The 12,594-nt window shown below is 38.9% G+C and overlaps 1 protein-coding gene across 2 annotated transcripts in view; it reads left to right on the top strand.

Annotated features, from left to right (window-relative positions):
* Window positions 1-12,594, top strand: part of xirp2 (xin actin binding repeat containing 2) — an 85,874-nt gene that overhangs the window by 45,528 nt on the left and 27,752 nt on the right. For both annotated transcript variants that reach the window (XM_002936750.4, XM_012971306.2), the window contains exons 2-3: window positions 2,868-3,010; window positions 11,696-11,827. In XM_002936750.4, coding sequence (XP_002936796.3) covers window positions 2,868-3,010; window positions 11,696-11,827 — 275 coding nt within the window. The remainder of the gene's footprint in view (window positions 1-2,867; window positions 3,011-11,695; window positions 11,828-12,594) is intronic.

Below are 12,594 nucleotides of genomic sequence, written 5' to 3'. Positions count from 1 at the left end.
ATCCAAAGCTCCCTTTTAATTAACAGTGTCATTGCTGAAAAGGGAATATCAGTGTGCAGGCATGAACCAAGGGAGACGGCTGATACAATTATATTTATATGGATATTATAGGGTGCGTATCCCACAATGATGTTAGTACGGGTATAGGATCTCTTACCCACAATACCTGGGACCTGGGGTTTTCTGGATAAGGGATCTGTCTGTAATTTGGATCTCCATAACCTAAGTCTATTAAGAAATCATTTAAACATTAAATAAACCCAATAGAATTGTTTTTTCTCCAATAAGGGTTAATTTTATCTTAGCTGGGATCAAGTGCAATGCACTGTTTTATTATTACAAATTAAAAAATGAATTATTTAATTAAAATGGACTCTGTGGGAGATGGCCTTCCCGTAATTTGGAGCTTTCTGGATAACGGGTTTCCAGATAATGGATCCCATGCCTGCAGCTGGCTAGAAATGCATTGTTCCTTTTGTAGAACATAATATTCCTATGGAAAACAATGAAACTGAATTAATGGCACATATATATATATATATATATATAGCTGATAATCAAGTCATAAAGGCAACAATGGAGAGCAATTAGAGATCACTGGGGTTATTTGATACCATTCAGTAGACAAAATGCATAAAAATTGCTTCATAAGCCATTGCCTATAAGGCATTTCATTGGGCTGTGCCAGCCTACTCTATCTTTGGCACTCTGCCTATCTCTGTCACGTCAAGAATTCTAATGACGTTCCCACGTCGCATTAACAGCTTTAGGTTCACCCTATATTGATTCTGGATTTACAAAACAGTAAACTCATTTTGTCTTTTCTACTGAGCATTCCCGTACCACTTGGCAAAGCATTGCTCCGGCAATTGGAACAATAAAAAAAATAAGTGTGCATCATTTTACATTTGCACCAAATAGAAATAAATACAGTAGAAACTACCAGCCAATCAGCAGTTTGCTTTACTGGTCTAGTTCTGTTTGTAAAATGAACGCAAATATTCAATTGGTTACTAAGATTTTGCTGGTCAAGAGCAAACTTCAGTAATTTTTTACTTTTCCTTATCTTATTCCACTCTCCAATCCATGGTAACAGCATAGTAAATATAAAGAAAGCTCACAGATATAGTAAAGATGGGGCAGCACAGTGGTGCAATTGGTAGCTTAGCCGCCTTGTAGTGCTGGGGGCAGTAACTACAAGTTAGCTGGGGACTGGGTAACTTATTTTGTGCCAGTGGGGTCTTGGGGACAGTATATGGAGTGAGTTTGTTGGGGGGTCATTTATAAAGACAGGGCAAATTTGCACCTGGGCAGTAACCCATAGCAACTAATCAGATATTTGCTTTGACTACTTAACCTGCAGCTGGATAAAAAAGGCTAATCCCTGATTGGTTACTATAGGTTACTGCCCAGGTGCAAATTTGCCTTTATAAATGCGTAACTTCTATATATGCCACTGTCTGCTCCTCTCCATAAATACTGTATCTCTTCAGTGTTGTACTGTTGTGTAAGATATTTCATAAATATATAAATCATAAAGGCAACCTGGGCTGCTCCCTGGTGTTTTCAGTCAGCAGCAAATTACAAGTCTTGAGGAGCAATATTGACTCGATTTATTGTGCTCTTGTGACGAAATGTTCCTATGTAGGAAACAGTAACCCAGAAATAGATTTTTTTGCTTACTTAGATTAAGAATTCTATTAACAAAAAAAAAATCTTTGGAGTCTATGTTAGAAACTTAAAAACCTTAAAGTGACACTAAAGGCAATGGAGCACTTTGTCCCAGACAAAACTCATGCAAATATCTTGGCATTACCCTAAATGTACATTTTTGTCGCTCAGATCACGGAACCACACCTACTTGATACCTTGCATGCATATCTTGCCTCTTTACATTCGGGGTAACCCTTTGAACATAATAACCTTGTCTCTGTTGCTATATATTAGGCATGTATCTGGTACCGCCAATCCCTATTTCTCATAGGAAAATAAAGAATAGAACAGGCAGTAACCCTTCCAACATTGGGCCAGATCAGTTAGATTAGAAAAAGTTCTCATGGTTTTATCACTTGAAAACTCATGGATGAGATTCAATTTCAGGGCAAAAAACTTTTCTCCAAATTCAGTTCCAGTTTTTCCCCATAGACTTCAATAGAGCTTTCATGTTATAAACTTTGAGATAAGTTTTTCTGAATTGAATTGCATCTCAAATTGAATCTCGTCCATGAGTTTTCTTGTGATAAACCTTTATATCTCTATATTGAATCTGCCCCATTGTTTGTTGTCTCATTGCATTTGTATAGTTCTACCACACTAGGATTTCTTGCTGTGTGGAAAATACAAACAGAACAGACACACTTTAACTGTCCTTCTATAATAGTCACCTATCAAATGCTACCAAATTATTCATATTTGTTTTTTGAATTTAGTAACATCTCCTCTGTATACACTGCTCCCCACAGTGACCTTGTACTTTCCCCCTGCAATTGCTTAGGCAGTAATTAGAGAGCTCCATTGGTCGTCTGAGACCTAATCCTTTCTGCATGGCAGAGAGGTACAGTAGGACAAACTGTTCTGAAACGCCTGTATTTAAAAATGTCATTAGTTTTGCTTTAAAAGACAAATTTCTGTGGTTTCTCATCACCTAAGGCCAAACATTGAGGGTCCATTTTCTTGGGAAAGTTCTTAAGCAAACAGATCTTTGCCTCATATGACCATTCAGGTGGCCACACAACAACTTGAGGGGTTTAAATAGAACCTTGAAATTGAGTGCCAGAAAGGGCACCATAAATAACCACATTGTTATACACATTGAACTGTTTATAAATGAGAATGTGTACTAATTGTCTCTTTTTCATCCGCCATAGGTATTAATAAAGGTAAAAGGAGTCAGTCAGAAGATACCACCTGGAGTGGTAGTTTGGATCTACAGGAAACTTTGCCTTTGAGAGACAGAATGGCTATGTATCAGGCTGCTGCCTCTAGCACAGTCCAGACCTCCACGGCAAATGTAAGTCATTGTGATTGGATGTTAGACCAGGGGGAGCATCTAAACAACATTACTGAGACTTGAGGTTGCTAAATAAACTTTGAATTCAGGCTGATCTGTGAAGTCCATAACAGGTCCCATACCTGTATTTACTTTTTCATGTATATAAATTGCTATCGGGCTGTTATTATTGGTTGATTTATGATCAACCAATCAGAAATTAAATCAAGTCAGTCGAACAGTTATTCAGACAGGAAAAGGGCACCCGTGAATTACAGAAATGTAGAATTACATCCAGGCAGAGTTTGTAAGGCATTACAGTTATTTAAAGGTATCTTGGTAAACAAAGCATCGCCATGATATGGAACCCATGTGTTCAGCATTAATGGAAGAAGGAGCAGAAGCACTCCTTAAATAATAATGGCTCGATGGCTCCTATGCCCTTCGTTGAAGTTGAATTAACCTGATATCACCCACCCAAGGTGAGCATATCGGGCAAAGATTTTGGCGACCATGCCAAACGAGCAAATTTATGCGTGTATGGCCAGCTTTAGTCGGGATTGAGTACAAGGTACTGTTTTATTATTACAAAGAAAAAGAAATTAATGTGTTTTTGAGCAATGGGTCCCATACCTGTACAAGCATATTTTATTATATCTAACTTTATATTTCTAGAAAAAAAAAGGAAAATAAAGTATATGTCCAATAACATTAATAGGCACTCTCTAAATATTAGTTTCTGAATGATAGCATCTCTTTTGGATTATCATTTTTAAAATCTCCAATTGTGCAATTTTTCCCCCATTTCTTTCTTTACACTCCGAATCCATTAGGAGAAGCTTAATCAACATAGAAATGAAGGAGGCAAGCCATGACTCACTCAGTTAAACCAATTATGATTAGTGCAAGAAGCTGAATGTTGAGCTATTGGCAACTTTATGGGCAGCACATAATAAAGTCACATGAAAAAAAAAGTAATTTTCTTTCCTTAATGAGCAGCGGGAATGGAAAGAAATACACTTTTTTACTATGGCAGGTGGAAAAGTGATGTGAAGTGATAAATCTGTTTTAGTATTCATTTAGAAATATATACCTCTGTATGCAATACACTTGCCGCTAGCAGTATTATACTAGTCCCGGGCAAATAATCAGAGAGTAGTGGCAAGTGCAATAACCCCATAAATGAGAAATAGGTTGCCAGTAAACAAAATGAGCAACAAACGCATAAAAGCAAAGTAAACCAGAGTACAATGCTGCATTCGCTGTTTAGTGTAACAGCCTGAATTGCTGAATAGAAGTGTCCCTGTTGGGAGAGAAAGTAACATTAAAGGTAAAATTGCTTTATGTGAGGCACAGTCATGCAAATGCATACTTCATCCATTATATTTAAAATGTACTTGCTTCCATTTGAATAGAGAGAAGAGCACAGCTTCAGAAATCAACTCAACCTCCGCTAAAATGATATTGAAAGCATTGAATGTGTGACCTATAACTACACCTGAGTTAATAAAATAAAAATTCAGATCCCTGTAGATTTGCTGTTCTCCATGCATAGTCAGATTTCTGCCCTGTAGTGTGCCATGGGTGGAACAGCCTCTGCTTAGTTCTGACTAGAAGATGTATTGCCCTTTCTGCCAGAGCTCACAGATTGGGCAACAGAGGAATTCCTTCTGTTCCTTGTGCTGAGTTTAACACTGCTTACATATCTTTTTTTAATTAAAGGGGTCATTGATCTTAAAATAACTTTTAGTATGATGAGGAGAGTGGTATTCTGAGCCAATTTTCACCCCTTACCCAAATGCCTTCTTTAGTTGCGTACAAGGGATTCCCCGGTATTTAAAACTCCTAAAAGTAATAGTCACCATAATCCAATCAAAATGGTTTTATTGAACTTGTCAGATAGGTGTTAGCTATATTACTGGTGGTATTGGTGGTAGCTATATTATTATTAAAATATAATATTCTGTGGAGGCAAATTCTTAGCCTTCCTATGTTGGGCCATTCTTATACAACAGAATACTACAACAGAATAACACAAAGAAAGAGTAGAGAATAAGAACAGAAAGCAGTAGAGAAAAAAAAGTAAGAAAATAAATCAACACGTTAAACTCAATATGTAGCAGTAGGGTTGAGGAGCAAAAAGTTGTCAGAAACGAGTAGAATGAGTAAGGTTGAATGAAAAACTGGAGACAGAGAATAAAGGCCTATGGGTAGGCAGTAGAGACAGCTGTGTAGGGCACAAGATGGGAGAGGGCAAAATTCCAAGAGTGAGAATGAGTGAATGTGCAAGGGGGTAGGATGAATATGCAAAAATAGAATCCAGCAGCTCTTGTGTGAGCGGCAGCAAAGAGTGAAAGCAGGAGGGGATAGTGAGGGGTAGGCCATGGGCCAAGTAGTATAGCCTCAAGAGAACATGCTGCTTGGCCTGGCTCTGCGAAAAGAGGGAATACAGTAAAATAGTTAATATGGGTTAGCTAATATGGAAAAATGGAGATTAGGGTCTTTCCAGAAAGGTAGTGTGGCATAAGGTAAGTGGCACTGTCAGACACAGCATGGGTAAATAGAAAGAGTGAGCAGGGTGAAATGAAGGATATGTATTGTTTCAGCATATTTACACAGTGGAGAAGCAAGCAAGAGAAATCTTGATTAATATGACATTTGGAAACAAGTCTGGGAAATCAGTGGATAAAGTGAAAGTCAAGAAAGGTATGGAATACTCAGAATTGTCAGTAGCCAAAAGAAAATTTTGTGTTGCAAAGGAAAAAAAGAAAAAGGCAATAGGATGCTTCAGAAGGGGGTAATAGATGGCTAGAAGTGGTACAAAATGTCACTTCCATGGAAAGCAATGGGACATTAGGGAGTGTAGCAGAAGCAACAAGGGCAATTCAAAAATAAATTGATCAGACAGGACAGAAAGGAAAGAAGCAGAAGGAAATATGGTTGAAGAAGTGGTGAAGCAGTGGTAAATATAAAAGGGATGAGAAAGAGTTTTACATAATGTCAAATATAGGAAATACTTGGAAGGGAAAGAAGCTTACCAGAGGAATGGTGCAAAAGTAAAACTAATTCCAAGAAAAGAAATACTGTTGATCAAAGGTTAAAAAGTAGTGTAACAAAAGGATATCCCTGAGAAGAAAGAATGGACATGGAGGAGGTGGGGAGTCTGCAACCTCCATTAATGGCTCAGGTCTTTTGTAGAAGGGATGAAATGGACTGAAGGGAACGGAAAGTTTGTGGGACAGAAGGGAAGAGAATTAGACTTCAAAACGAGGCAAAGTTAGTACAGTATAAGGCAGTGATCCCCAACCAGTGGCTCGTGAGCAGCATGTTGCTCCCCAACCCCTTGGATGTTGCTCTTAGTGCCCCCAAACCAGGGAGTTATTTTTGAATTCCTGACTTGGTGCCAAGTTTTGGTTGAATAAAAACAAGATTTTCTACCAAATAAAGCCCCTGTAAGCTGATAGGGTGCATAGAGGCCCCTAATAGCCAATCTTAGCCCTTATTTGGCACCTCCATTAACTTTTTTGATGCTTGTGTTAATCTCCAAGTCTTTTTACATTGGGCTGTGGCTCACGAGTAAGAAAGGTTGGGGATCCCTGGTATAAGGCATAATGAGAAATAGAACATTAAGGGGAGATTGTACAGAATTACAAGAATATGGGGGTGAATTTATTTGCAAATAGATGTTTTTACCAATCTATTTCTTACTTTTTTGCGTAGCCACATCTTATTTATTTAAAATTCATTTTTACAGGTGCAATTAGGCCATTTAACATAGCATTAATGCTGCTAGGGCACATGTAATTACAGTAGCTCTAATGTGGCATTTTCAGAATGCTTGGGTGAGACATGACTTTGTTCATAAAAGAACAATGACTGGCCAACTATCAGCACTATTTCCCTGCTCAGGCAGCTCTGGGAACCCAAAAGAGTTTTCCTTTCATTGTTATGATTTGAGGCATGCAGCTGTTCCAGAAATCCGCTGGCAAGAATGCTACTGTATTAAAAGATCCAACCAGGGACATTTGAAGCTTTTATGTGCTACAGAATACAATGAGAGTCTTGAGATTTCTTTTTCTCTTTTTTTTCAGACGTTAATAATAATAATGCCAGATTAGAGAATTTATTTGGACGGAGTACAAACATGAGTCTAGAACTTTCATTTACGGGAAAAGTCTGTTATTATTTTCCATTGTCCCTCTAGTCAGATACTAATGTACAAAGTAGAAGGGCTGTGCCTAGATAAATGCATCTATACATCCATTGCATCAATGAGTTATAGTTTTACGGGCAGATATAAAAACGTATAACAAAAGAGAAAAAAAAAATAGCAACATAGAAACACAGGGGTAGGATGGGGGCCTGCTGGTTGTTATATGCATATTTACCAGATCACAAGATTAATGTTCTGTATAAAACATGAAATATAGGCAGCAGTGCTCTGGTCCTAATCTACAGAGAGTACAACTGGAATTCTGCCATTTTACTAGACAAGGCACAGTAACTAAATAATCAGCATGTTCTATTTGTACTGAATTGGCTACATTCAGATCATAGTTTCGGAGGCTCATTTCCAAAACTGTAAATATCTGTGCCCCGTGGAAGTTACTTGCTACATTTGCAGCCAACCTGGGCATAAAGTAACTAAACAACACCCAGTCTGCATTGACCCTACAGGGCTTGGTACTGTCTGTCAGTACCAAGTAGTATTCCATGTTTGGTGTGTCAGTAACAGGAGGTGCATATACTGTATATCTCTGGCTAAGAATGGTACAAGTCAGATTTGCTAGGTGATCCAACTTAGAAAGGCCTGTAGCACAGCCCCTGGTGTAGCCCCAGTAATGTAGCAGGATTTACACAATGTTTACTTTTGTTTTACACTCTCCCACACACTACTCAACCCCTTCCTACCAGCATGCAGTTTAAATTACCCCAAAGGTTGGGAAAGAGTAAATGAGGGTTGTTTAAAGTGTATTGCAGCAGCCTACCTATGTTTGCTTGGATCATGGGCTGGGCCTAGGCATAATGAAGCTTGTCTGGTTTGGGTCAATGGGTGGTAAAGTGTGGTGGGCTTTTTTTTAGTGGTGCCCCATTTTGTTTGTTGGTTGTACAGGGCCCCTACACCACCCCAGGTAAACAATGAATTAATAACTGGAGCCCACTGTGGGGAGGGCCCTGCTAAATAAGTAGTGTGGTGCCACATGGTTCCTGATGGTGGCCCTAAATGCAGTTTAGTTATGGGTTAATTATCTGCAGGTAAGGTGGGAGCTGGAAGAGGATATTTCTATCTTTTCTTAAAAGCAGCTCTTCCCCTGTGTTTTCTTGTTTCAGGGCAGACACCATGTAATAACAAGAAAAAAATGTAGGTGGCAGGTCTGGGTGTGGTTTGCAGGTCAGAGTTATGGTTCAAGTGCAGGTCCAGTTATTTAGACCCTAGGATATCCTTAGCTTCTGGGCCCACATGCGCCAAGACACATTATGGTGCCCTAGTCCTAAAGTGGTACACAAGCATGCATTGTGGCTGACCCTCACTCTTGTACCTTATGTCATAGGTAGCCATAGCCAATATCTTCTGCTTGCCCAGAATTTAATTGGCTGTAGTGGACACCAGCTTTATACTGTCCACTGCAAGATATATTTCTTGACCAAGCCATAGGAAACCCCCCAAAAGTGTTATAAACGGGGTCTCTCATTCCCATTTATTTAGCAGGGGTTGTGCTGATTAAATAACTCAGTAATTGCTGTTGATTAGTCATCCAGAATTCAGCCCACTGAGTAGGCCCCAATATTTAATGAGAATTCCATGTAGTTTAACCCTACAGCAGGTTATTCAAGATGTCCTGATACTATCCTTTAACAATTTACCAAGACTTCCTTCCTTTACGCAATTATTATTGTTTATAGTTATTTCCAAAATATCTCATACTGTGTCTTTGCATTTGTGTGTTACAAAATGACTTTTTACTTTCCTGTTAGCAGTACATTTACTTTACTTTGCACAATCTGATAAATGCGGTATCAGCTCCTCTCTTCCATTATATAGCACATTGACTGATCATTTATGTTTGCTTGCGTCAGCTTGTAATTAGAGATTCTATATAAAGCAGTTAATGCACCTAGATTTACACTGTTCTCTCTTTTTTAAATTAAATGTACTGATCTGTGTCAACATTAATAGCAACACCTGCTGCATATATAACCGCCACTACAGTATATCAAATTAACTGAACAGAAGAGCTCTAACCTATTAAGATATATATATAGGATTTAATTTCACCTATAAATAACCAGCATAATGGGGGAGTCTTCTTTTCTGTTGGCGCATTGCCTATTATAGCTCTACTGTATGTGTCACCAGTAAGAGTGCCAGTTTGGCTTGGGCTCTGGGTTGGAGTACTGGGTGCTTAGCTTCTGCAGTTGACATGGTGATGCAGTAATGTTCTGTATTTCTGCCCCTACGATGCTGGGAAGAGTTAAACTATGTACATTTCAATTTCTGATTTGCAGCCGTTACAAAAATGTCTTAAATTCTCAAGCTGTACCTTTAGCAAGTTTATGGCATCTACTACATCATTTCTACCCTTAGGTGTTATTATAATAATAATTATATAACTGTTAAGGAATTTCTTCAGAACCCCTATCAATCCAGAGCCGGGCGACAAAAGAATAGCCAAGGGCGACAAAACAATAGCCGCGGGCAACAAAAGAATAGCCGGGCGACAAAACAATAGCCGCGGGCAACAAAAGAATAGCCGGGCGACAAAAGAATAGCCGGGCAACAAAAGAATATCCGCGGGCGACAAAACAATAGCTGCGGGCGACAAAACAATAGCCATGGGTGACAAAGGAATAGCTGCGCGACAAAACAATAGCCACGGGGGACAAAACAATTGCCGCGGGCGACAATTTTTTTGACACGCGACATTTTCACCGTTTCGCAAATTTTTCACAGTTTCTCGAATGTTTTGAAAGATTTGAAAATTTTTCGGCGAAGCAAAACAGATTCGCTCATCACTAGTACTCAATAATTATATTCACCCTCCTATAAACCATTATAGCACCTTCCCTTACCCCACCATTGGGCAAGCTGGGCTGCAATCCCCATCCTTCTATCCCACCCTGTATCTAATACTGTAGATTTCTTCACACGAGCCCCTAGCCTGTAGTGCTTACTGTATCAGACACAGGCCCTGCAGAGTAGCAGCATACAGTGCATGAAAGGAGAGTGTTCCCTACAATATATTGTAATTATGAAAGGCTACAAAATATGAATTTCTCCTATGCTGCATACCTGAAAATGAATCTTTTTTTTTAATCTCAGTAGCCTTGTGAGGAAATTGTGAGGCCGCAGGCTTTTTATTCATTACTTCTCCCTGTGCTTTCAGGAGCACACTGCTTTCTTTGAAAGGAACACAAAATTAGATCAAAATGCTATGGAAAAATGTAAATGAGTTGTCAGCATGACATTGTGAAAGGGAATGCAGATCAACTGTCAAAACTAATATGTTTAACCTGCCAATATGCCTGCCCCTACCCTTTCTGCCGACAGGCCGTCTATTCCAGCAGTAATAACATGGTCATTCTATTAGGCCCAATCACGTAGATTGTTTTCAGGCTGTTTATTAAGGGAAGCGGGTTTCCTGCTTTAGAAAGTAACCAGTTCATGGTGTGTACATCATAAATCCTGTAACTGAAACGTATGGGATTCAGTACAGGTATGGGATCCCTGATCAGGAAACTCGTTATCCAGAAGTTCCGAATTACAGAAAGTCAATCTCCCATAGGCTCCATTATAAGCAAATAATTCTACTTTTTTAAAATGATTTCCTTTTTCTCTGTAAAAATAAAACAGTACCTTGTACTTGATCCCAACTAAGATATAATTACCCCGTATTGGGGGCAGAACAGCCCTATTGGGTTTATTTCATGGTTAAATGATTCCCTTTTCTCTGTAATAATAAAACAGTACCTGTAGTTGATCCCAACTAAGATATAATTACCCCTTATTGGGGGCAGAACAGCCCTATTGGGTTTATTTAATGGTTAAATGATTCCCTTTTCTCTGTAATAATAAAACAGTACCTGTACTTGATCCCAACTACGATATAATTACCCCTTATTGGGGGCAGAACAGCCCTATTGGGTTTATTTCATGGTTAAATGATTCCCTTTTCTCTGTAATAATAAAACAGTACCTGTACTTGATCCCAACTAAGATATAATTACCCCTTATTGGGGGCAGAACAGCCCTATTGGGTTTATTTAATGGTTAAATGATTCCCTTTTCTCTGTAATAATAAAACAGTACCTGTACTTGATCCCAACTAAGATATAATTACCCCTTATTGGGGGCAGAACAGCCCTATTGGGTTTATTTAATGGTTAAATGATTCCCTTTTCTCTGTAATAATAAAACAGTACCTGTACTTGATCCCAACTAAGATATAATTAATCCTTATTGGAGGCAAAACAAGCCTATTTAACATTTAAATGATTTTTTTAGCTGACTTAAGTTACGGAGATCTAAATTACAGAAACATCCCTTATCTGGAAAACCCCAGGTCCGGAGCATTCTGGATAACAGATCCCATACCTGTACTACAAGTTCTACAGACACCAGTTCTGCTGCTTAAAACAGTAAAAGGGATGGGGGGGACATTAATAACAATTACAGCATGAATAACCATATTGATTTTATTCTGCAAGGCGTCAGAAGATTCGGAAGCCCGTACGGTGCCTGGTGGCTTGGCAAGCATGAAGAAACACTTTGAAAAGTCTGAGGTTGCATCTTCACACAGAGCCGTTACTCAGTATCAATATCAGCAGAAATCAATACAGGTGAGGATACGTATCATGGGTTTCATGGGTACTGCAGGGGTCTAAAGTGATGTCAAAGTGCAATTTGCAGGTCAAGAAGGGGGTAGGGTTAAGGTGTATCATAGGTATGGTTATGTGTGGGTGGGACATTATTTTCTATTGGGTGCCACTCAGGACCCTCCTCTCAGGGGCCTAAGTAAGCAATGGGGACCTCTAGGCCTTGCTAACTTGTTAGTATGGGGCCCCATGATTCGTGATTACTGTTGCGTGCTTCTTGCTTTTCTGGTAGAATAATCAATTATTGCATTACTACCTGTACCCTGGAGCAAGGTCACAAATATATTGGTAATAATCTTAAATTTATGGGGGGGGGTTGTCTAAAAGAAAAAAGTTCAGAACAGCTCTGAAAAAAAATGGGTTAAGTCGCTCACAGGCCTATACTTTTAGTCATTAGCAGTACACTAACTGCATAAGGGGTGCTTTGGCTATTAGGGAAGACAATGAAGATTGTCAAAACACTCCTTCCTGCCAGCAGCCCCTTCCCTTAGATATAAATGGTTAATGCTTTGCCTATAATTGAATGGAGTGTATCACTAGCCTTACAGTGCAGTGACCAATTAGTGATCTGACCAATAAATATGTATATTGAGTGACCCCCTTTACATTATACAAAATTTCATGTGAAAGCCCCTCCCCTTTTATTTCAGCATTCCTGTAGTAACAAATACATTGTTTTCTAAACTATAAAACTTCTAGAACTATATCCACCTTTCTGAAGTTTGTTTACA

Source organism: Xenopus tropicalis, chromosome 9, assembly GCF_000004195.4.
Source record: "Xenopus tropicalis strain Nigerian chromosome 9, UCB_Xtro_10.0, whole genome shotgun sequence".
Taxonomy (NCBI): Eukaryota; Metazoa; Chordata; class Amphibia; order Anura; family Pipidae; genus Xenopus; species Xenopus tropicalis.
Note: the sequence above shows the minus strand (reverse complement) of the source record. Positions and strands in the feature narration are given on the sequence as shown.